The following is a 27,786-nucleotide window of genomic DNA, read 5'->3' as shown; positions in this document are numbered from 1 at the left end:
CTCACATTTTTCCACAATGATTTGAGCCACGATTCTTTTTATAAGGACTTTAAGGGATAGATCTATGTATGGTGTTTGCTGTTTTTCCGTAATGATATAACACCAATTTTTTCTATATGGATCAACTATTTGTATTTGGTAAGGGAAGATTTATATATTATTGTACTATGTTCAACTAGCATTAGTTAATTCAAGGCATAGACTCCCTCTATGGTGTGCATCTCAATAATAAATATGAAACTTAATTATAAGGTGCATACACATAAGTTTCTCACAGTACTTTATAAATGAACTTTGTCAAGATGACCCAAAGGGTTAGTATGCACAAAGTGAACTGCACAAAATAGAGAGATGCATAAGTTCAAAAATTTATTTTGTGAGAACATATGTGCTCAAAATTTTGACATATCAAGTAAGCACTTCCCAAAAATTATAAACAAACCAGAAAATTTTTATATTATTTTTCTTATTAAAAACCGAAAACAGAAACATAAATTCAAAACATAAAAATGAAATGCATGTCCTAGACTAATAAAATGAAATGTAAGGAATGTAAGAACATGCAAGTGATCCTATCAATTACTGTAACACGACATTTTCTTTAACCACCCACTTTACTTTAAATTTTGGCTCATTCTTTTCATGAACACTACTTTGTATGATCTTTTCTTTATTGTGAAAGCAAAATTCTGCTAATTCACCAAACTTTAGAGTTATGAAGGTGATTTGTTGACTCATCTCATCAACTTGATTTTCTAGAGTATTTCCCTTCTTTTTTAACTTTCTTTCACCTCTATTTTTCTTCACTTTATTCAAGTTAAAGCAATATGACCTTATATAACCAAAAATACCACAATGATGACAAGTAGGAATAAACTTACCTTTGGACTTACCTTGATTGTGCTTCTTTGTCATTGATATATCGTGTGAGGCTCTTGGAACATAAGTTTTAGACACGACTTTCTTTGGAGCTTCCTCATCTCGACTTTCTTTAATAAAAATGATACATTTTGATGAAGTGGTAGTGGATGATGAGGCTTAAAGTTTCATACCTTAGGAAGTTATGTACCCCAAACCCGTGCGATCAAAACTAGATTTTTGACAACTCAACATCTCATCTAATTTCTAAGTAGCAGTTTTTTGTTAGCACTCTTGAGAACTCTTCAATTTTTTGTCTAGTGCATCTTTTTTAGCCTTCAATCTCGATGTCTAAACTTTAGAATTTTTCAATGCCTCGGAAATGTTATTCTTTTTATTCTCCACAGGTGTGAGTTTATTGTACAACTTCTTGTTGAGTTTTTTCAACTTGACCACTTCTTCACATAAATCATTATAAGCTTCATGTATACTCAACTTATGGTCAGTATCAACAATAGCTATATTCGAGTCACTATCATCAAATTCACTTTCAGATTTTATATGCACAATATCAGAAAAATCATTAATAACAGTAGAAAAAGCTACAAAATAATTTTCATCACCAAATGATGAACTTGAATTTTCAGATTCTGAATTGTCACTAAGTGTGATATTTAATGTTTTTCTTTTATTTTTCTTAAAGTTTGGACATTCAATTCTTATATGACCATAACCTGAGCATTCATAGCACTCCACTTTATCTTTTTGCTCAAATTTTTCTATATTCCAATTTTTAGAATATTTTTTCTTTGCAGAAAATTCCTTACCTTGTTTTTGCTTTCCACTAGCTTTCTTGGTAAACAAAAATTTTCTAATTTTCCTTACAATGATATCTATATTCTCATCGTTCAAACTTTCTTTATCAGAAAAATCATCTTGATCATCATTTACTGTTTTTAAAGCAATGGACTTACCTTTTCTTATTTGAGGAAGAGATGACTCATATGTTTGTATGGAGCCGACCAATTCTTCAACTTTAATAGCATCCAAATCCTTGTTTTCTTCTATGGTTGTAACCTTTGGGCGAAATTTTTCAGGCAAGGACCTTAAAATCTTACTCATGACCCTTGAATCCTCCATCTTCTCACCAAGATTAAACCTGTAATTAACAATATCATTAAGTCTAGATAAAAATCATTAAAGCTCTAATCTTCTAGCATTTTAATCTCCTCATATTTAGAGGTTAGTAACTGTAATTTTAGATTTTTTACAATTCTTGTGCCTTCATGTATAACCTCCAAAACATCTCATACTTCTTTAGTACTCTCACACATTGAGATTCTTTTAAATTCATCGGGAGATAAGGCCATCAAGATAGAATTAAGTCATTTGCTATTCCAATTAGAGTTGGTGATCTCATCTCTTGTTCAAGCATCAATAGTTGTCTCAGGTTTAGTCCACCCTCGCTCAACTTTACACCACACACGTTCATTCAAAGATTTGAGGAAAGCCTTCATACGAACTTTCCAATATGTATAGTTTTTTCCATCAAAATATAGTGGAACATATAACGATGATGACATGATCTATAGGGAGACACATATCACACTTGAATGAGTGAATCACACTCTGATGCCAATTGATATTACCTAAGTACCTATGTAACACAACGAAAATATCTATCAATTCATTCAACAAATTGGTTAGTCTTCAAGCATGCAATTAATTTAATAATTAAACAATAACGTAAAATAAATAAATTACATAACACTAAGATTCGTATCGAAGAGAAACCCTTTAAAAAACTCTTTAAAGATAAAATCCTACGGGAGAGCCAAATCTAAAAAATTCAATTTTATTATTTGAAAATCAATTATAAGTAAAACTCAATTACAAAACTTTTGTCAATTGACACTCTTATTTGACCAGACAAATGACTCATTTGTCTTCTACCATAGTAGCAACCAGAACCTCTGACGATCTTTAAACATTAACTTTTCTCCTGGAACTCCAGTGGCTGAAACTCAACTAATCAATTTTTCAACATGGAGCACAATCACACTCTTTGAGAGAAATAATATAAAAATTCTCTAAGGAGTTTTCTCACAAAAATATACACTGAAAAGTATTCTAGAAAATATCTAAATCTGCATATCTACAGATCCTAACCAATAGGATCCTTTAAATAAACAATCTGAAAAGCAGTTTTAGTTTCAGAATGATTCTACCGACAGTCGCGAGGTCGTCTCCTGATGGAATGCTGACATTTCGCGATAAATCTTCATTACAATAACAGATTTCAGATCAGCTTCTTCTTTAGATAAGTGCAGGTTCATTGTGACTCTATTTTTCTACTTATGACTTATCTAAATAACTTCTACTACCTCATAGATAAACTTAATATTATTATAGATAAATTTAATCAATAATTTACATTCATCCAAAATTACCAACTTAATAATAGGATAAACTTTATCATTTTAATCACCTAATCCTATTAAAACTTATCAACTTAGTCATATAGTCCTAGTTAAACTTTTACATCTATAATATATATATATATATATATATATATATTTATATATAGAGAGAGAATTATTCTATTATCAAACTAGTGTGTAAAGAGAGCACACCATCCACATCACGTAAACAATATATAGTATACCGGCATTAGAATAGTAGTACTCATATACTAATATTTTTAATTTTCAAGGGGGAGTTAGCAACTAGGGGAGGGTTTTCTCAACGTGGAACCATTTATGAAAGATGTACGTACCAATGCACATGGGAATGCTTTCATCACGAATGCAGTTGCGTCCCGTTTCGCCATTTTATTATGTGCATAAAGTTGGCACTACGTGGAATTTGCTGAGAGTTCTACAAGAATATTAATGGTGCCTACTATATAGCTTAAATTAATTAATATATATATATATATAACACGTCTTCCTAACTTCAATTATTTCATGGATATTTACCGGCAGTTCCAATTCCATCTAGCTAATTAGAAATAATTAATTCATACGCGTACGTACGTTTAACCTATTTTTTGGGGAAAGCTTGTATTAATTAGATTGGAAGTACGGGACAAAATGTCGGATTTCCAGCTCTCAAAAAGATATTATTGATGTGAAAGCCAGCTTTGTCACATTCTAATTTGACATAAAAAATTTCGGTATTTTGATTTCCCTCTAATAATTATAAAAAAAATTTTATGTAACTTCTTATTATTTATATAATTTTTTATATATTATATAATTTTTAATTTTTATTATTATTTTTATCAAATATTTAATATATGAATAATAAATAAAAAAATTAAATTAGTTTAAAAAGAATAAACTTAAAAAAAATTTAAAAAAAAATATTAAAAAATTTAAAAATTATAAAAAAATATAGTGTGTAGAAATTGTAAAGGCTGTACAACCATAAAGAGTTTTAATGTATTTACGTACATGCATGACACGCTGAGAACTTCCTATTTTAGCTAGCTAGGGTACTCGTGTACGTATAGATTATTCAATATTAATAATTAATTCATTTAGGGTTGTTAATCCTTACTTTACTCAAGTGCACACTACAATAATGGGTTAGAATATTTAATAATACATCATGTCATTAATTACCATGCAATAACTTAAGTTCTTTAGTTTTCACTCCAAATGAAAAGCGTATCATGAGTTCGAAAGAACATTAATGACATGACTATATATATATATATATATATATATATATATATGAGAAAATATGCTTACAACCGTGAATTGCGTAACCGTCGCGTAATCGTTTTGAAAAAAATGAATAAAACATGAAATCCACATGAAAAAAATTAATTTTTTAATACTGGACTCCACTCTTTTTTAAAGCGATTACGCGGCGGTTACGTACTTCACGGTTGTATGTAGAATTACTCTATATATATACACTAGTGCAGGAGCAACGTGCTAAGCACGTTTGCCTAATCTAGTAAAATGATTATTTTTAATAAATAATATGGTTTTTATATAAAAAAAATCAATTAATAATTTAATGCATAGACATAATTTAATAATTCTGTTCGAACACAGTACCGTCCGTATACACAATACCAACGAAGTCACAAATACAATATTAAACAGAAAAATAATAATTCAAAAAGAGAAAATTCCACACAACATTTGTTTTTTATATGATTTTTATAATACACTCACAATTTATGTTAGGTTGTATATATTGTATGATTTGCTTGGTTTGTGACAAAAACTTCTCCAACACACTTACAATTTCATAAAATAGGAAAAGAATTATATAACAAATGACAATACAAAAAAATAATAACATACACTTACAAAGATTATAAGTAGAAATGTCCAGACTCAACCAAAAGACTTGAAGACAAACGACAAAAAAAGAACTTAAGAAATTTAATAAAAGACCTGAAGCCATATAAGATTGTACAAAGCAATTGAGATTTTTTACTTTTGAAATATGTTATAACATGTGTTGGGTGAATATAATTGTTGGGATTACCAGACGGATTGAAATAAATAATAAAAAAAATCTAGAAAATAATTTATTTAGAAAAAATTTCAAAATCAATATTACCGTACACTTGTAAAGATGAAACAAAAATCTTCAGTTTTGAAAGTCTTTTAACTGACTAGAGCTGAAAGCTAATCATAAAAAATAACAATAATATATAAGCACTGTAGTAACAAAAAAAAAGGGTAGAAAATATTATACTTAAAATCATATACACGCAAATGATCAAACAAATAAATGGGAAAAGAAGAAATGACAAATAAAATTAAGAAGTAAAATTTTTTTCTTAGAAAAATCACCTGTAAAGAAGAACAATATGCAAAAGAAATGTGCATATTTTTTTAAAATTTTTTTTACTGTTTAATAATAAATATACTATTTACTTTAGTGTATAAATATCTATTTTTTTTTTCATTCTCGACGGTCAGTTGCAGCAATTGTTTTTTCTATTCATGCAATGGTGATGTGAAATGATGATTGCTGATAAATGAGAATTTCATGGTTCACGGGAATTAGACGAACGACGTTAAATTTTAACAAAAAAATAATAAAAATTGTTAAAATAAGAAAATTTATTTCATAGACTCTTTATATATATAAAAAGATATATCATGCTTGGAGAGAATGATGCCAAAGTATTAATTAGAATTTAAAAATGCATGAATATTGGCATAGCATTTCACACACACACATAAATTTAATTATAATTTCTATATGCTTGCCATGCACGGACTCAAAACTCATGAATACGGTACCTGGAAAAGGTCGAACTAGCTAGGGGGACATTCATGAATGGTTGTCTTTTGGTTCATTTTCCACGAAAGTGATCATGTGCTTCAAACCTTAAAAATTAACTGTTTCTACTGATCATGATCACAATATTTTGCTGCCTCATGTAGCAGACTAGTTTTGACACGAAAAAAATTAGTACTTCATCAGTTTAATTTAATTGATCTTTTGCTTCGAATAAAATAAATTCGCCTTGACCTGTGATTTTGAAGCACGCACTCGAAGAATTATTTTTTATTTTATTTTTTTGAATTTTTAATTATTTCCTTCTGTTCATTTTCTGCCTCAAACTCTGTTTTGGGAGGAGTGTACGTAGATCTAAAGTATTAGTAATGGCAGACCGTCCGTATATATATCCCGAAGAAGAAAAAGGCACAAATTATATTTATTAATTTGAACTAGGACTGTTCATCCGGGTTCCAACCCGGGAATCCGGGTATACCCGGCCCGGGACCCGGGTTTCAAATTCGGGCCGGAACCCGGATAAATCTGGATTTTTTGAAACCCAGATTCTGGATTCCGGGTTGAACCCGAATTTTTTTTTTATTTTTTATACAAATACATGTAAAATAAAAAAATCAATATTCATCATGTAAAATGCATGCGACATACAAGATGCAATCAACTACATATTACATTGTTTGAACTAATTTATTAAGAATATTACAAAACACATACATTACTTTAATTAAACTCTAATACATAAAAATCAGAAATAATAGAACTAAAAGTAAACACTCCAGCTCCAAAGTATAAGCCACCACCAACGATAACAAGGAGGCCCAAACCCACACAACAACACCCATCTGCAAGAAAAAAATATATATATGTCATTGGTATTACTCGAACAGATAAGAAAAGAGAGTTGTTGAGAATATTTATTACTATGATTTTAATTTATCTGTCTATGGTTAGCTATGCTGTTAAGTATCCCATCAATAACCAACCATCTAGGTAGAAGACAAACTTTCTATGGTTATCTGTCTATGGTTATCAAACTTTTTTTGCATTATGACATCTCATTACAAGAACCGGTAGAAGACAGAGAACTTACAGTATTTCCTCCATTTCTATTGTGTCAAAATTCTCATTCATCCTATAAAATAATTAAATAAGAATAAGACTTGTTTTTCAGTGTAGAGTGGATTTGGAATTAAGAATAGCATCAACTGAAAAAGAAAAGGCAATAATATAAGGAGCCATCTTTCAAAAATGCTCCTCTAGTTTCTGCTATCAAATATTGCACTGATGTGAAATCTAAGGAGCCAAGATAAAACATAAACACAGCATCACACTTCGTGTAGTCTTATCAAAATGAAGATATTACCATCTTCTGCATCCAATCCGTCCTGTTCCATCGTCAATGCTGAAACCAATATCCGTGTTCCTTCCAGCTTTATCAAACACCATCCCAACCACCGTGACCTAAAACCAACAAGATTTAAGAATTGGCCATAGCAAAGAGAACATGGACAACACAGGCACTGCTTCAACAGAAACTGGTCCCCAAAAAAAGTAAGAAAAAGTTTTCAAATCTCAATTCATATTTCGTTTATGAAGCCTACATAAATTAGATCTAAGAGATATATTAACAGAAGAAACTGAAACTTTTTCATGCAAAATTTGTAGTACATTAAGAAAGTAAGATTATGCAAGAAGAAAACACTTACTCTTGAATTTTTTTAACATGAATGAGAAGAGAGACTCACTGCAGCCACTGTTGAAGATGAAGCTACAGAATCATCTAAAAAAATATTAACAATGAGTTAGATAGATAATAAATCGAGATAAACAGATATTAAAAAAATATTTCAAGTTTCAAACTTACCTTCAAGATCCATCGACTGTACATATTCTTCCAACTCCTGGATGTCGACAGGTTTGGTCTTTAACCAATTTTGAGTGCAAATGAGGGCTTCGACGGTCTCTGGACACAATGAGCTCCTAAAAGGATCCAAGATGCGTCCTCCAGTACTAAATGCGGACTCCGAGGCAACAGTGGAAATGAAAGTGGATAACACATCACGTGCTACCTCAGCAAGGACAGGATAATTGGTGACATTAACTCTCCACCAATCCAAAATATCAAAACTGGGTGATTTCTGTGCACACCCCTCCGACAAATACCGATCTAGTTCTGATCTAAACTCCATAAACCCTTGCTCCAAAAGAAATTTCTCTAACCTGATATCAAATTTAGTCGACATAGTAGTAGAAGTAGTGCTTGGCCTCCCTTGAACCACATTAGAACTCCCCCCACTATCCACACGAAATTTGTTATACTGCTCAATCAAGCGCCTTAACAAGAGTTTAACCTTGGCCTCTATCCTATCCGCCAACTCATCCCCTTTGCACTGATTCAACCAAAACTTTAGTGCTATCATTTTATATCATGGATCATGCACAAAAGCAACATATATCATCAAGTTGAATCTATCTGTGCTACCTCAATATTTTTCATACTTACTTTTCATATTTATGCTCATGGTGCTAGTGATAATATCATGACTATTGCACATATCATTTAATGTATCTTCAATTGTGCAGAGTTCTTGGAAGTATACATTAGCCGTCACATACAAAGAACCAGAAATGTTCAATGTAACATCATAAAATACTTTCAGCAGCTCTACAAAAATATGTGCTTTTCTCCAATCATCAACAGTGGGGTTCACGAATTCACTATCCACACACATATAATAGTGTTCAAAGGCTTGTTTGTGTTTTTCAGCGGTACTCAACATCAAATATGTGGAGTTCCATCTAGTAGGAACATCCAAGCAAATCATCCTCCCACTAATATTTTCCTTTACCGCACAAGCCTTGAACTTGGCAAACCTCGACGGTGAAGACTTCACATATCTAACGGCATCTCTAATTCTTGTTACAAACTCATAAACTTCTCTCAAGCCGTCCATAACAATCAAATTCAATATATAGGCAGCACACTGCATGTGAAGAAACTCACCACCCAATATGGTACAATCACTATCTTTTATTCTCCTCCTCATATAATCAACAGCAACATCATTAGAAGAAGCATTATCAACTGTGATAGTCAAGATCTTATTAATCTCCCAATCATGCAACCCCAAGTCTAACATCCTCCCAATAGTTTCGCCCCTATGGTTGGGAATTTGACAAAACTTTAATATTTTTTTGTGCAATTTCCAGTTGCAATCAATAAAATGTGCAGTAATACACATGTAGTTCATATTTTGCACCGATGTCCAGGTATCGGTGGTTAGAGAGATTCTTTGACCATCCAACAATTTTTTTAGCTGTATCTTCTCTTCGTTATACAGCTTAATACAATCACTTTTTAAAGTGATTCGAGATGGCAAAGTAAATCGAGACTCTAAATTAGCCACATACTCGACAAACCCTTCGTTCTCCACAAGCCTAAAAGGCAATTCACACCTAATAAAAAACTTAACAGTTGACACCCTAAGTTTTTCTGCATCATACTTCACTAGACTTTGTGGGCTACACACTCTTCCCTCTCCATTCCTCTTAACACCAGATGACTGACTTTTTCTAACTCCTTTAAATCTAAGAGGGGAAGTTTTACATGCATTCTGGAGGTGGTGTAACATAGATGAAGTGCCATTCTTGTAGTGGCAACTGTATAGCTTAGTGCAATAACTACACTGAGCTTTTGGGTTATTATGGTCAAGAGGTTGCACTTTAGTAAAGTGTTCCCAAACCACCGATTGGTTACTAGGTATTTTTTTTTATTGCTTGGGTAAAGGTGGGATGGAATGGGTAGGTTGTTGTGTATATGTGGATGAAAAGGTTGGAATACTCTCATGCTCCTCTACATCCAATGGAATAGACGAGGAGTCACCACCAACCCCTTGGGTTGTACCGACATTACAACTCACAGAATCTTCTTCCATCTGTTATTGAGTAATAAAAACCACCAAACACAATATAATAAATAATCAAACACTAATAATCAATTTGCAGAATTTAAGCAATTTCGGTTGAAGAAACATAAAGCAATTAAAGCAATTTAAGCAATTTGCAGAATTTATTGGATTATTTCTTTATTTCGTTATTTAAGCAATTTGCAATAAAGAGAAGCATTGTTAAAAAACACACCTAGTTAATTTTGTTAACACCAAATTATTTTCTTTCATGGTTGCAGAAAGTTTTCTTATCTACAATGTGGTCTAGGAAAAAAAATAGGGTCGAATCGAAGTAAATCTACAAGTAACATCCGTGAATGTAGAGGTTGAAAGAGAATAAAATGAGAATAGATCAGGAAATGAATCTAGGTAATTATGAAGAGCTAATTGCGTGCAGCTACTATTGGGATCTTAAAAAGAAGATTGGGTCATGGTGGCTTGCATGGTATATTTCTATATTTATTGTTAAGATCATATATTAATTTATATAACTAAATTTACCAGTTTTTATTAGTTAAACTTTTGAGATAAGAGTATTATTAGAGTAAAGGTACTGATTTAACATATATAGAGAGATCAAGATCAAGGGAATGTCTAGTCAGGATTTAGGCTTGCTTTTGGTATCGCATGCAGAGTGTGTTAGCTAGCTAGGAGGGAGGGTTTCATTCACATCAGTTTATTTTGAGAGAAATTTCTTAAAAGAGTGCACAAAGATCAAAACAAACTTAGGCTTTTGGGATCACAGAATTGTGGGAGTTTGGAGATATATGGGCATTTTTAGTTGAGAAACTTTGTTTGTTTCATAACCAAATGCTTCAAAACCAATCCTCTACCATAACTCAAAGCTAGCTTAAGCATGCATTTATATATGCTTTGGGGAAATAAGTGGGGCTTACCATATATATTTCTTTTTTTATTTATTCATTGATTAATGGACCTTAATTAGTTAGACTGGTGAAAGCATGCTTAAAGTTATATGCTACTTTTATAACTAAATTTGGATTATAGGTCATCAAATAGGGTAAGTTATGATTTGCTACTTTTATGAAGTCATGATTACTTGTATAATTACCCAAGAGATGTATAAGAGCTATGATAATATGCAATCGTCCTTAAATTTAAGTTATTGTATAATCAATAATAGTGGGTTTCTCTGTGTTTCTGTGGATGTAGTTACACTCAGATCATCTCTGGTTTGTCTCTCTCTCTCTCACACACGCACGCACGCACGCACACAATTTTGAAAGCCAGTACACCTATTCCAACTTATATTCTTTTGCTCTCTTAGAAAGCGAAGCCCAAAACAAAATCAACTGCCCAATTCCCAATAGATGGTATGCAGACATGTAAACCCAAAGAGGATTCAGTTGCAATGTATTGAAATGATTAGCATTGTCATATTTGATCTCTGAAACTAAACAAAATCTAAGCATGCTTTGGCTTATGCGTGGAATCATATTTTTTTCTCAATAAAAGAAATCTTACAAACTCAGTACTCTACTCAACCAAGTGATTACCCCACCTATTCTTCACGCACATAATCATAGTTACACAGAGAGAGAGAGAGTATCCAAACAAGTGAACAATACCCTAGAGGGAAAGGTCGACGGTGACCGAGATGCAGCGACTGAGATGCGGGGACGAAGCACGGCCACGGGTCACGCCACGGCTTGCGCTTAGGGTTTCGAGTTTTTTCTCCACGGGCTCGGGAAAACATCAAACGGGCGCAACGAGGCGGCAGCCAACGGCAGAAGGGAGATGATAACGACAAACCGGTATCAAAACGCTGCTTTTGATACCGGTTTTTATTAAAAAAAAAAAAAGATCCAGGTACCGGGTTAAAACCTGGTACCCGGGTTTCAAACCCGTATCCGGACCGGGTTGGTCCGGGTTTTCAAACCCGGGTTTCGGCCCGAGTTTGATCCGGGCCGAAACCCGGAACCGGAACCCGATTTTTCGGGTTCCGGACCGGGCCGGGTTTTTTCCCGGCCCAGATGAACAGTCCTAATTTTAACAGCTTATTAATTGGTTTCAAATCAAGTTTGAGATTGTGAGATTATTTTGCATACTTTTTATTATTATATTATTATTATTTTCGCAGATACTGCATGCATGCATGAATAGTGCTTTGAATAGGATGGAGGAAACGAAAAGTGTAAATTACCAAGGAGATGAATCATGACATGCACTTAATCTCACATGCATATGTGTCATGATCTTGATCTAATTAGAGTGTTAAGTTGTGAATATTTTATTATTTATTTTATATCTTAACACAAAATTAAAAAAAAAAATTCTCATTTCTTAATCATTATCGTTAGGTAGTTTTAGATTATCCTGTACGTGGAAGTTACCTGCTGCATTTAGCTACCAAATAGATTATGAGTTGTTTATGATAATTAACAAGTTAGGGAGCTGGTCTATTTTTTAGCACATACAGGAAAAAAACAAAAGAAGATCATATAAAAAGATGGTTAATTTTGAGCACGTAAATTAAACGATTTTAAAAGAAATTAAATGACTTAATTAATAAGAATATTATGCATTTGTTACAACATGATGCATGAGCCAGTCGATGATGATAAGGCTGATAAGACGTTTATGACGTTGTCTTGGTACTGTTATTTTTTAAAATCTTTCTTATAAATCAAATCATGCATGTCGATCTGACAACTTATAAATGTAATTGTTTTTGGGCATTGCACCCGCTTATGAAAGCATCCGGATGGTTGGGAAGTCTTTAGATTCCGTGCGGGAAACAAACATTTAAATAAGAAATTGTTGCTTTACGTAATTGGACTCAACAACTACTACTTTTGTTGGTTTACAAAGTGTCTTTATGCGGAGCTTAAGCTAATTCCATTAATATTAATAATACAAGTCTGCCATAAGCAGATGCTGTTAGGATATTATAAGCAGATGCTGTTAGGATATTATAAGGTGAATGATCGTAAGTAGCCTTTCAATTTCTTAAGGTTTACTGTTGCTGATATATATATATATATATATATATTGTGAATTATAGCAATCATCGATTCCCGTACGTATAAGAACCCCACCTTTGACGCATTAATGAAGTTGACCCTAATTGGCACATTATGTTTAGCGCATATATACATCTCTGGATATAGCTGATGAGAAAACCCAAATTTGAGTAATGTATTCGTTGAAGCTAATATTTTGTGCTAGCTAGAAGCTGGGATATTGCGTATTCAATCATGACTTGCATTATCAAGTACATTAACTAACGCTACAAGAAAACTGTTTATTTGTGATCAGTTATTTCCTGCTAAAATGATTATTTCCTGCAAAAAATAATCTGTTTACGTCGCAAATAATCTGTCACAAATAGAGGTGGTAATATGTGACACGACCCGTTAATCCAACACGAACAAGACACGATAAAAGCGGGTTAGAGTTTAACCTTAACGAGTTCAAGTCAAAACGGGTTGATCCGTTAAGACACGATTGCTTAACAGAGTTGATAATGGGTCAACCCGTTTTGACCCGTTATGACTCGTTAAGAAAGTTAAAGTTACAATTATACCCCTATACTTAAAAATAAAATTGTTGGGATTTTAATTTCTATATTTTTATTGTTTGGATTGGAATTTTGGATTTGTAGTTAGTTTTATATTTTTATAGATATTGTGATTTTAATATTTATATAAAATTATGCTAAACTTAACTAGGTCAAACATGTTAAATTCGGGTCTGTTCAGCCCATTTACATTAACGGGTCAAAACAAGTTGACACAACACGACCAGTTATGTTAATGAGTCGTGTTAAGGTTTGAGATTTTGACACGATAAGCTTAATGCGTCAGATTAGGGTTGACCTATATAGTATAATATACATGTCTTGACACGACACAAACACAACCCATTAACACGATTTGACACTCCTAATCACAAATGCTTATTTTTCTTGCAGTATATGAAGTGAGTCATACAATATTTATTGTTGTCTACAAGAATTTTTGTAAGTAGTATTATATATTGCTTAATAAAGATCCATTTTATATATGATCTATATATCTATATGCTGCTTGAAATACTGATCAATTCCGCTAAGAATTAATTTAATTAGATCCGGATCTAAATCCACATTTCTGAGCATGCATCGAGGCAAAGTACGTGGCATGAGTTGCTGCTAATAGGGGGACTTTCCTTTATTAATTAAACCCTACAGGAGGGCTCAATTGGCTCAACTTCCTGACTGCCTTTTGAGTAACAGCCGTTTCTCTGTCTGGATTTAAAGGAAATATATTAAGAAGTGGGACGGTGGCAATAAGTAGTCTCGGCTGACAGTTTCGAAGGGAAGGCCCAGATTCTTTTGGGGGGAGGGGTTAATGGTGGTGAAGGGATTGTCTCCGGCCCCGGCCTGGTCCCGATCCCTTTCCCCCCCTTCCTCTACAGATCAAAAGTAAAGAGAAAATCCAACGTCATGATTGATGTATCTCTTCTTTTTCATCACTGGCTTTGTAAATAGGGACAAAGCGAAAGAAAGAATGGAAAAAAGTCAGAAAATCTTTTGTTAGAGATCAACAAATTTTTTATTTTTTATTTTTTTGCTCACAATATGCATATATGATGTCAGATTGGATATTATAAATAAATTGAACTCGCGCGATCCATAGAGGAAACTGATACACTAATAATCTCCATCTTTTGTTCTTTTGATCTTCATGTTCTCTCTAGCTAAAAGAGAACCGACCAAAATAACTTTTACTTTAGACAAAAACGAGCAGCATACGTACATATACATATACATATATATATATATATATATGAGATTTGGGCGGTTAGAAACTTTCTAAAGTTTATAAGGAAAAAGAAAAATGCCACGTAAACGTATGCATGGATAATGTATTCTTTATGAGAAGTTTTATAGACATAAAGAGATTATACAAAAGTAAACTCATAAATTGATGTGGTTTCATATAATTTATTAGATCTACTTTATAATAAAAATAATTTTACAATTTGACGTATTGCATGAAGTTATGTCAATTAATTATGAATTTATTTTTGTGACTAAAGTATTTCTCATTTTTCGTATATACTGATTTGTAAATAAAACAATTACTGCTGCTAAGGTTGCAAAATTAACCAACTTTCTAACCATGAAGTATATATATATTAGGATGAAGTAGTTGGCATAATTATTTAGCTTATTGAAATGGCATCAGCCATTCACAACTCCAAAGGCTATGGCATATATCGATGAAGTAAGTGCCATGTGTCTTCCCTACACAAATTTAACAATTATATATAGGAGTGAGAAAAATAAGTGGAAAGATCATATGGGACATCACTGATCGGTAATTGGGAGAGTGTATTGATTAATTGTTTATTATTATTATTATTATTAATTAGTAGTATCCTCTCCTATGATCATTACATTTTAAAATCTTATATTATTTTATTAATTGCATGCTTTCAAAACCTTTTGAAAGACCTTAGGCTGCATGGTTGTCTCTGATCAGTCCTCGATGTCTATGTCACGTGGGCATGCATGCATGCATTATATTATCAATTATACACATTAAGATATATATTCACATCTTTTAAAGTGCTAGCTGCTTATAATTAAGAATGAAGAACCGAGAGAAAAGCTTATAAATGGCTAATATATAATAATATTTGATGTGGTCGTCTTAGATTAATAAAAAAAAATTATTTATGTGATATAATATAATATAATATAATATAATATATATACAGTACTTACAGCTTGAACAACGTGATTCACATTTATCTTCTTAATATCACACATATATATGGTCAAGCATCGATCCCAAACTTTGAGGACCGGCCTTCTACCTAGATATATATATACTCCCTATATAGCTAGCTAGCAGTGGTATTTGGAGGACCTTTAGGGAGAATCTAAATATTAGAAATAAGGTTGATACCTTCAAGTTACATTATTAATCAAATATCAGAAGATTATTTCTTTTTTTAAGGAAAAAAAATGTTTTCGATCGAGATCATTATAAACAAAGCCGGCTGTGCGTAGATGTAAAAAGCATGCAGTATGTTCTTAGACTCGTTGTAAGAAAAATGATCATTTATGACAAGAATAAATTTATTTTAGTAAAAAATAATCATTTTAATAAGAAATAGTTACTGACTACAAATAAACAATTTTTTTGTAATGACTTTTCGTTTTGAAGAACTTTCTGGTGCTTAGGCTAGCTTGAATTCAACCAATATACAATTACTTAATTATTATGTTTTCATCTCTATTATGTTTTAGATAATAATGCCCTGAGCATCATGAGCTAGCTGTCTATTATGTTATTATTATTATTAACTTTGTAAGACCTCTTAATTATTTAGGAATCAAACATTTCTCTTTATTCAATATTACTGACCTAGAATTAATCTTTATTCAATTATCATAATAGATCCTTTCGTTAGTGAGCGAAATGTTGGCATGGAACTTATTTGCCAAGCCAATACCCACTGTGTGCAATTAAGAGTAATGCTAGACACAGTCATAGATTATACCAACACCCTGTATTTCTTTTGAAAAAGAGCGGAGTCCATTATTAAAAAATTAAATTTTTTCATATGAGTTGATCATATTTAATCACTTTTTCTATAGGAATGTGTGACGCTTGCGCACTTTATGACTACAAATATAATTCCAAATATACATATATATATATAGTTTGTTCAAAAGAATATTTAAATTGGCAACATGCCATGCACACATCAGATAATAAATAAAAATAAACGAAAGAAAATAAGAGGAAAATTAATAAAATTCATATAAAATAAAATAAAATAAAAATAATCAAATTCAGAAAATGCACGTACATTTATAAAAATGGATAAAGATTAATCTGAAGTACCAAGCTGCATGCATGCATCCTGCATCTTCATGCATGTCCAGAATTGGGGAGATCGAGCTCGCTCATGCTAAGGGGTGTTAATTAACCTGTAATAATGGAAACAACCACGGCTATCTCTCTCAATTAATCTCTAGATCTGGAAAATCCACTCTAAAATTCATGTCCTGCTAGCATTATTCAATGAATAGTTAGTACAAAAGGAAAGTAACCTACAAAAAAATCATATAATTATTAAATGCTAATAAAATTTAATTAAAAATTTTTACTAATTATGAGGCTTTCAGCTCTTTCATTAATATAATATATAGATTGGGGGGAATTAGGGACACTAAAATCCAACATATAAGGAAAGAAATCTAGTAAAAAAATCATATTAATTAAGTGCTAATTAATAAAATTACTAACACGGCTATATGTGAAGGGAATGTAAATAATTAAACTCATGTCCTGGATAAAATCAAAATTATATAAAAGGAAATAAATCCAGAAACAAAATCATATTAAATTTTCTGATAAAGAAAAAAAAAAAAACCAAAGACTGAAAAGGACAGGACTCTCCTCAATTCAATAGATTTGGATGATCCCATGCACCTATTAGCGGGAATATCTTGGGAACTCGCTTCTGTCCGCTTGCTTCCCTCTCCTTTTAAATGCTTCCACTTTCGATGCCTTCAATATCTCCACAGCAAAACAAAAGCATTCATCATGTCCTCGCAATCAAACCTTTATCTCCTCCTCTCTCCTGCAGTAATTCCGGCTTGCTACATCTTCCCACCTCCAAAATCTTCCTTATCCTTCGACGGTAAGTTCTTCACCTTTTCTTCTATCGATCTTCTGCTTATTTTTTATTTTCTCTGTTCGATGTAGACATTTCAACACCCGGAGCTCGCATGTTTAAAGATCACAGAAAGCTAGCGACCTTAATTATTGCTAAAGTTTATATTTGTACTTGTTTTCCTTTACCCATGTAAGAATTGATGAATACCCAGCTCAGGTTCGCTAAGATTCTGACCAGATCTTTCTCTTGGTATATATGCTTTCTTGATCAGCTTTATTGCTTGGTTGACCAAACAAAGAATATAGTACTGCTGTTGAGGAAAGATGGAAGAAAATATCTTTGAAGCCTGAGAGCTTGATTTTGTTCGAGTTTTTTGCAGTCCAACCGAGTCAAGACTCAAAAGCGTGTGAAAAGTAGTCTCCTTTCTGGTTCTGGTTTTAGAAAAGAAAAATGCAATTTAGAGTCAAAATTAGAAACGAGATGGCATCTATCTTAACTTTTAGTGCATAGAAACACTGTACTAATTAAGAAATTGCGTTTCTTGCAGTGCTACTGATTCAATATTTCTTTATCAGCTTTTCACTTTCGTAAAGAAACGCATGATCATGAGTACTAATTAAGTACTATTTGTCATTGGATTTTCTCTTCGTTCTTTTTGGTCTCGAATTTCTTTTACAAGAATAATGGTGTGGACGGGGATTTTCCAATCTCTTTCATAAGACTATATACCTGCATACTGGTTAATCTTAGTGGCATCAATATCATGTATTTCACCCATAGACAGGGCTACGTTTGTATGCTTTATGTTGTCTTTTCTTGAAATAATTTTCAGTATTAAATAATACACTAACTAATCAGATAAGGAAACCAAGTCATTGATTGATTGCATCGCATCATGTTTTGTAGGTGTCTGGTCATTCGGGGCAAAAGACAAACGAGTTAACTTTGATTCTCCCTTGAGATGCAGCGCAATATCCAAGCCTCGGATATTTCAAGGTATATACAAATTTATTATTATTATAAGTACAAATATACTTAAATTATATATTTATATACTTATATATATATATATATGTCTACATCTATATATGTATCCGAGATCATCATCATCATGTGTGTGTTCATATAAAAATTAATGATCGATTGTTATATATCATGTACTGTCCTATACACAGACGTGTTTCGAAATGGTCTGCCAGTCATAAAGTGGCCAGAGATTGTGGAGGATGACATAGAGAGGGAAAATGATCTTGAGGTTCTTTCAACAATTCTCAAAAACTATACTGTTTTCATACCTTTTTTTTTTTTATACATGTATAAATACATATATGTTTCAAATGGGTATTCAAAGTTCTGGTAATTTTAATTAATGTGTTTTTGCTGTATCCAGTTAAAGGTTTCTACATCAAATCCTAAACTGAAACGTGTGAATTCCATCAAGTCGATGTTGGGCTCCATGGAAGATGGAGAAATCAGCATTTCGGCTTATGACACAGCATGGGTTGCTCTAGTACAAGATGTTAATGGAAGTGGTCTTCCTCAGTTCCCATCTAGCCTTCAGTGGATTGCCAACAATCAGCTTCCAGATGGGTCATGGGGAGATAGTGAGATTTTCTTTGCTTATGATCGGATAATCAACACGTTAGCCTGCGTTGTTGCTTTAAAATCATGGAATATTCTTCCTGAAAAGTGCGAGAAAGGTGTCATTAACAGTGTACCCCCCCTTTTTCCACTCTGCCAATTCATGAATATTTAATTATCTTGTGTTTAATTTTGGCTAATAGTCAGGTTTTTGTCCTTGTAATAGGAATTTCATTTTTAAAAGAAAAAATATGTAAGCTTGAATGCGAGAATGATGAGCACATGCCCATTGGCTTTGAAGTTGCTTTCCCTTCACTTCTGGAGATAGCTCGAAGTTTAGACATTGAAGTACCTTATGATTCTCCGGCCTTGCAAGATATATATGCAAAGAGAAACATAAAGCTCACAAGGTAGTTTCAGATCGGCTCAAACACCATCCATGATTATGTTTGCTACTTTCCACACATGAACTAATATATAAAATTAGTTGTCTTGGGTTGGGAAAGTTGCCTTATCTTCTAAAATTATTCCAAAGAACACAGGTCCCTAGCTAGCCTGCGGGTTATGATCTTTTACATGGAGGTAATGATTATAGTCTCTGTGTGTGTGGGATAGGATACCAAGGGACATCATGCACAAAGTGCCCACAACTTTACTCCATAGCTTGGAAGGAATGCCAGGCCTGGACTGGGAAAAGCTTCTTAAACTGCAGTCCCAAGATGGGTCGTTCTTGTTCTCTCCATCCTCCACTGCCTTTGCACTCATGCAGACCAAGGACAAAAAATGTTTGAGATATTTAAAAAAAGCAGTCCAGAGGTTTAATGGGGGAGGTAATTATATATCAAGCTATATATATATATATATATACATTGAATTCATGCTACTTTTCACAGCTTTTTCAAATGTGCTTGCAGCTTTCTGACTTTTCTATTATATATATGCAATTCTAATATATATTCCTATACATCCAGTCCCCAATGTGTATCCAGTGGACTTGTTTGAGCACATCTGGGCTGTGGATCGGTTGCAGCGCCTTGGAATTTCGTCATATTTTAAGCCAGAGATTAAGGAATGTGTTAATTATGTTTACAGGTATAAATATATGTATATAAATACTAGCTATATATATATATATACACATTATATAGTAATCACGTAAAAAAAAAAATCTCTTAAATGATGTACATATGTTTTAATTATTTCCAGATATTGGACCCACAAAGGAATTTGCTGGGCCAGAAATTCAGGGGTTTATGACATTGACGACACTGCCATGGGATTCAGGTTACTCCGATTGCATGGCCACCAGGTTTCCGCTGGTAAGTACTTTACGAGACACATATACAACCACTCTCTCTCTCTCTCTCTCTCTCTCTCTCTCCCTCTCTATATATATATATATATAAATCATATTTTAATATTATTATTATATGTTATTTCATACTCTATCTAATATAGTTATATTATTATTTGTTTTTTAATAACAGATGTGTTTCAGCATTTTGAGAAAGGTGGCGAGTTCTTCTGCTTTGCCGGGCAGTCTACACAAGCCGTGACCGGGATGTTTAACCTGTACAGGGCTTCTCAAGTGCTATTTCCGGGAGAGAAGATCCTCGAGAATGCAAAGCAATTCTCATCCAACTTCTTGCGAGAAAAACAAGCTGCGAACGAGCTCTTTGACAAATGGATCATAATGAAGGACTTACCTAGCGAGGTAGTACTTCGTCATCATGATTTATATACACATCCAATTATTATTACCTCAAATTATTAACAAAGTGCAGATCATGATCTGAATTACAAAACCCAGTATATATCAGCTGATGATTCTAATTAATATATAATCGCCATTAATTAACAGGTAGGGTACGCACTACAAATCCCTTGGTATGCAAGCTTACCTCGCGTGGAGACCAGATTCTACATTGAACAGTATGGTGGCGACGATGATGTTTGGATCGGCAAGACCCTTTACAGGTATATATAATATATATCAAAAAATCTACTCAACTTCCTACTATTCACACAACTTCCACACTCCACATTATTTTTAATTTTTATTATTTTTTTCTTTTATTAAATATTTATTATATGAATAATGAATAAAAAATTTGAAATAATTTAAAAAGAATAAACTCAAAAAAAAATTTAAAAAAATATTAAAAATTTAAAAAATTTAAAAAAGTGTGGAGTGTAGAGTGTGGTGGAGGTTGTGTAGTAAAGCTCAATATATATATATATAGAATAGTACTTCAATGTTTAACGAAGAAATTAGCAATCATTTATAAGTCAATATATAATTACTTTACATGAGAAATACTAGAGAGAAGCCAATATAGCAGTTCACACTTTATACTCACTACGTGATTACTTCTAGTTAATTATTCCTAATATTCACTTAAAAAGATATGTAGTCTAAATGATACTACATCATATATACAAAATAAATACATCTAATAATGACTTCTATTTATATTTATTCTATATTTATATATCTTTGTAATTATTTAGATCTTCCTCATATTTTTTTCACATGTTTTCGTCTTTTCTGCTTTTGAGTGGCCGTAACGAATTAAGAGAATACTGGGCCTCCATTAATGACTAAGAACATTCACATCCTCTGCTCTATTTTACTGTTATCCATAAATTATGAAAAACAATTTAGGCTGGAGTTGATAAACCCGCTCCCATCTCATTTTCTATTTTAAAATTTTTATTGAGGAGATAAATAGTAATTCTTTAAATATAAAAAATTATTATTTATCTTTAAAATTATTTTTATCAATATTTTATTTTAATAAATAAAATAAATTTTTCTTCCAATCATCTATACTTTTTTTCATATTCATATTTATTATAATCTTAAATAATAATTTTAAAAATAATTTAAATAATTACTAAAATATAAAAAATTTAATTTTAAAAATATTATCATATCCTTAAAAAATAATTTAAATTTTTATTTAAAATATTCACTAGAGTAATAGTCCAAAACATAAAAAAAAATATTGAATAGTTAAGTTTGTAAATGAAAGTGAGATAAAAAAGTAATAAAGAAAAAATAGAAGAATATTATTTTAGTAGAATAGAAAAATGATAAGGAATGAGATGTAAAAGGTTTTTTGAAGATGAGTAAAATTTAAAATAAAATTATAAGAAGTGTCATTTTTAACTAAAATTTAAGAAAATATTTAGGGAAACGGATGTGAATACTCTAAAGTTGCATTAAGATAGTGAGGTGATATCAGATATTCTGTTAATAGTAGTGAAAAAGTAATGATATAATATTAAATAATAATAAATATTAATAAAAAATAGATAAAAAATAATAATAAAATAATAAATAATAATAAAATATTTTAAATACCCAAACTAACCTTAAATCACAATTAATGAATCTTACAGTGCTATTACTTTTCTTAATGGCAAAAATAATGACAAAATGTGACGTGGTCATGATCGTTGATCATAACCTCATGATCTCCTTTTTATTTAATTAATATATGCATCCACACTTGCTTTAGCACAAATTATCAGAGTTTTCTTAATTATAAAGCCAGCTAGCTACAGAGCTAGTAGCTAGCTAGCCACATGTACCGCTTCAGAGTTGGTTGGCCACAGCGTAGTTCCAACTGTCTTTTACGTATGTCTTCAGCTGGGGTGTGTGTGTATATATATATATCACAAAAGTTAGGGATTTAATTTAAATCTGAATCCTAATAATTAGTGTTAATTATTAATTGATAATTATAACCGCAGGATGCCGTATGTGAACAATAAAACCTATGTGGAGCTTGCAAAACTAGATTACAACGATTGCCAAGCCTTGCATCGACTGGAATGGGATATTATTCAGAAGTAAGTACTATTAATTATTAGCAAGAACTCATGTCCCCATGCATCATTAGTATAAGATATTTAATTAATTATAAATTGATTAGTTTTAATTAATTAATTAACGAGCAATGTTACATACAGTCCTCATTTAAAGACTGTAATATAAGTTTAAGTAATTTTATCTTTAATATTTTTTAAAATTACAAAAATATCTCTCTTAAAATGATATTTTTTTTCATTTAATAAAAAGTCTGCACATACAATCTCTAAGTGAAGACTTCAAATAAAATTTCTCTTAATTAACTTCCATGCATGATTAATTCGTACGTACGTAGGTGGTACTCAGAATGTAATCTTGGAGACTTTGGAGTAAGCAGAAGAACAGCTCTGTTTGCTTATTTTCTGGCAGCAGCCAGTATTTTCGAACCGGAAAGGTCGAAAGAACGGCTTGCATGGGCTAAAACTACAGCCTTGGTTGAGGCAATCACATGTCATTTTCGTGAGAAAGAAACGAGGACAGCCTTCCTGCATGAATTCAGAAACCACCCTCATCCACGAGACTACATGATAATGGGAATTAGGTAATTACTTAATCTTCTAAATTAATTTATTGGGACTACTTAATTAATAGTTTTCAACCAAGTAAACTAGTTAATTTTAAGAGTACTAGTGTTACATGTACTTACAGTTTTGCTTACACTTTTACTAATTACACGACTCATTTTATTAGTTTTCTTTTGAAATTCAAATTTCATGATTTTCAGCATATCAATAATTGATATGTAGAGAAGTAAATTTTTCTTAAATACATATAAGATTTTTCTAATTATACAGCCAGCCATCTGCAATTAATATATGTCAAATCTAATATTACATCCAGAAAACAGGACTAGTCCAATTGGTATTCATGACACCAAAAGAATTGCAGGAATAGCAAAAATGGGCACGAGGTGGCCATTAATCATGTTATATAATTCTGAGTAATTAATTAAGTGCCCATTTGACAATATAATGCATTCCAAAATTAGCATTCATGTCTTATTTGAAAGGTAATACATGATCAATTAAAGTTAGGGAGAATGGAATAGTTAGATATATATTAATTAATGCGTGTCTGGATTTTCCAATCCTTTGTGTACTTATGATAGGTGGATTTTCTTTAAGTACATCATTGCCTAATATATCAATATCCTGATCAAGTAGTAGCAGTAGTGGGGTCATTGTAGGCGACCCCTTCCAATATGGGGAGTTCTACAAATCCACTAATGGAAATTGCAAGAACAATCCCATGCATACACACCATCTGCCAGTACATGATGATCATGCAGCATGCATGCATGCATGCTGTTTTACTATATAACATGATGATCATCATATATAGTGCATCAAACAATGAGCTAGAGTATAGTACTGCAACAAAAGGATGATCGATTACTGTGCGTGTGACTGTACCGTTTATGTCAAGGGGAAAGCATCAACCTGCATATTATATATATATATATATATGCATAGTAAAATTAGATCACGCTGGTCCAAAATGCTTTTAATTGCATGTATATGCAAGTGTCTGCCATATATATATATATATATATACATATATACTCTTATCTTAATGTCATTTCATCATCAAAGTCGTATATATGGTACTACTTAATCTATGATCTCATGAGTACTATATATAATATATAAGACGTACGCCAATATATATATATATATATATATATATTTTAATTGTGGCTGTGACTTTATAATATGTTGCAGATCAAGGTCCAATATTACAAAGAAGATCACAGGGCAGGCACTCGTCGGGACATTGCTTGAAACCCTAAGGCATCTCTCGTTTGAGGCAGTAGTTGCGCACAGACAAGAAATTAGCCACCATTTACGACAAGCGGTGAGTTACTTATAATTAATTACAGGAATTAATTAGTAGTGACTTAAATTTCATATCGATATAATATTATATATATATATATATATATCTATTTAATTAGGCTCTATATAATCATGATCATGTTTAATTCCATGCATGCATATATATTTCAGTAGTAGGAAGATTAATTAAGCCATGACCCCCCATCATCAACCACTACCACACGTCAGCAAGTTTTGTCAATTACCAAACATATATTATACATATATATATATATATATATATATATATATATATACACTACTAGCTAGTGCATCGATCTACCTGCAAAGTAATTCCAAAAGTATGATTAATCTGATGCGCGCACTCGCTTACAAATTAAGCATGCATGCTCCATTACTTGAAAAGGCACGAGCAATGATCTCCACATCTCTTATAAAATATTTACAGATGAGCTTTTCAACGATACGTATATTCTTTTGGGCTTTATGTACATGTTATTTAAAGACTTTTATATCACCTACCATTTACATTACATGATTTGATTTATAATATTTAAATTTTAAAATTTATTTATTAAATTAAATCATATCATATCATGTGAATAATGACTCGTGTAAAAGTCTTCAAACAGAATTATTCATATATTAATCTCATGAGTAGGAAGAAGCCAAATAATGTTCACGGTGGCCATGCATGACTCAGCAACCACAATTACCACAAGTACATCATCAGCAAATTTTGTCATTTACCAAATATATATTAATATAGTATTCCATGCATGCATCTATATACCTGCATATATATATATATAATTCCAACATTCTCCGATTGATTAATTAAAGTAGTCCTCCCCATCACTGAAAAAGGGCCTGAATTAATAATCTTCCAGAAATTTTTTTTTTTTTTTTTTGGCAATGAGCTATTAAACATATATATAAATGTTTATAGTGGGAAAAGTGGCTGCTGGAGTGGCACAGAGAAGGCGATAGGCACAAAGGAGAGGCGGAGTTGCTTGCAGATACGATAAATCTCACCGCTGGCCGCTCGGTTTCGGAGGAGCTTTTGTCCCATCCTCAGTACACGAGACTGTCCGGCCTCATTAACAGAGTATACTACAAACTTTGTTCCTGCCAAAAACACAAGGTTGGTGCATGATACAGACAACTATATATATATATATATATCAATTCAATAATGCTAAACCCACCAATGAATTGTTCCGAGGATGGTCACGGTCACCAATTTTTTTTTTTTACTTAATGCAGATTAAGGAAGTGTATTTTTTTAATATATTGTGATTTTTTTAAAATATTTAAGAATAAAAAAAATTATATAAAAAAATAAAAAATTATCGGTGACAAGCCTCTTGAATTAAACACCTACGTCGTACGAACACATGTCCTTTCTTAAAAGTACTGCCTCTTTGGAATATGTGATTTATTTTGGATGCATGCATGCTAGCTCTTTCTTAGTGTCCATTTGCACGCTGTTAATTTATTTATATATAATATATTCTTCTGCTATGCCATGAACCACGATAATTGAAGAGGGATTGAGTTGCATGTTTCTAATTAATTCAGCGAGGCATAATATTTATCTTATTTAATTAATATATATATGTATGTATATCATATAATATATATATATATATATATATATATTACATGCATGGTTTCCATATTTCCGACCACTTGAATAAATGTGTAAAAGGTACAAGTACTACTCTTAAAAAATCTATTTAATTGATATATGCATGTGTGATGAAAAGGCATTTTTATGAAAGAGATTACATCTTTCAATAATTTGGTGCATGGCGCCCACGAGGGTAAAGGCTGCTCTACTAATATTTTAACAAGCTGCAGGTCGTCGCTCAACAATAATTAGCTAGCTTCACTAATTGCATGCATATGCAACATTAATTCATTTCCATTATTTCATATATAAATTAACTTATATATATATATATATATGTGGATCTTTGCTGCAGGTACAAGATCAAAATGGCAGCCACAGCACTTCATTATATGCGAACATGAGCATGATCACAACCCCCGAAATAGAATCTGACATGCAAGAACTCGTGCAATTGGTGCTACAGAACTCAGCGGATGATATTGATTCTGATATCAAGCAAACATTTCTCGCTTTAGCGAAGAGTTTTTATTATGCAGCCTACTGTGATCATGGAACTATCAACATCCACATTGCCAAAGTTCTATTTGAAAGAGTAGTTTGAGTTTTCTGTACATATATAATTGATCATCAATGTCGTCGCCATTTATAAAAAGCATCATCAAGCATGTTCTTCTCAATCACATGATAGATAATTGTATTAATCAAGTAGCCAGAAAAATGAAATTTTGTTGATTAAAAGTCAAGAGATATTTTTTGTGCAAGTCTTATACTTTAGGCGTACTGATCATCATCATGATCACCCCAAAATTAAAGCCAGATAGGTTACATTAAAACAGAAGAATTAGAATGAGCAGAGAAGGAAAAAGGCATGCAGAAAACACAAATTAAAAATGACCAGTTGATCACAAATCTGTCTATGACACATCTGTGGTAAAAAAGTAATGAAAATATTACTCTAATATTAGATCAATATTGCTTGTAGAAATGGTTCAACAACCAGAAGATAGAAGAAGATCTATGCAGAAATATCATTAATTGCAGCTTCTAAATATGAAAAGATCATCCAGTTAAATATTAAAAAAAATAAATCAACTAAAGTATATACTTAAAAACTCATGTACGTACTTTTTGTTTTCA

General features: G+C 31.9%; 1 protein-coding gene across 1 annotated transcript; it reads left to right on the top strand.

Annotated features, from left to right (window-relative positions):
• The first annotated feature begins 17,532 nt into the window (after positions 1-17,532).
• On the top strand, positions 17,533-27,322 carry LOC109018342 ((-)-kolavenyl diphosphate synthase TPS14, chloroplastic). The gene is made up of 15 exons (XM_019000498.2): positions 17,533-17,744; positions 18,627-18,716; positions 18,896-18,975; positions 19,111-19,420; positions 19,528-19,711; positions 19,917-20,131; positions 20,273-20,393; positions 20,508-20,620; positions 20,789-21,015; positions 21,163-21,278; positions 23,061-23,159; positions 23,474-23,719; positions 24,900-25,032; positions 25,963-26,157; positions 27,002-27,322. The coding sequence occupies exons 1-15, from the start codon at positions 17,648-17,650 to the stop codon at positions 27,248-27,250; spliced, it is 2,475 nt and encodes an 824-aa protein (XP_018856043.1). The 5' UTR covers positions 17,533-17,647; the 3' UTR covers positions 27,251-27,322.
• The last annotated feature ends 464 nt before the right edge of the window (positions 27,323-27,786 follow it).

The sequence above is a fragment of the Juglans regia genome, chromosome 11 (genome assembly GCF_001411555.2).
Source record: "Juglans regia cultivar Chandler chromosome 11, Walnut 2.0, whole genome shotgun sequence".
NCBI lineage: Eukaryota > Viridiplantae > Streptophyta > Magnoliopsida > Fagales > Juglandaceae > Juglans > Juglans regia.
The sequence above is the reverse complement of the archived record's forward strand: the minus strand, read 5'-3'. Positions and strand labels throughout refer to the sequence as shown.

Coding starts and splice junctions, on each gene's coding strand:
- LOC109018342 (XM_019000498.2), top strand. CDS start 17,648: ATGTCCTCGCAATCAAACCTTTATCTCCTCCTCTCTCCTGCAGTAATT. Junction 20,132..20,272: donor CCAGAGGTTTAATGGGGGAG/GTAATTATATAT, acceptor CTATACATCCAG/TCCCCAATGTGTATCCAGTG. Junction 20,394..20,507: donor TGTGTTAATTATGTTTACAG/GTATAAATATAT, acceptor AATTATTTCCAG/ATATTGGACCCACAAAGGAA.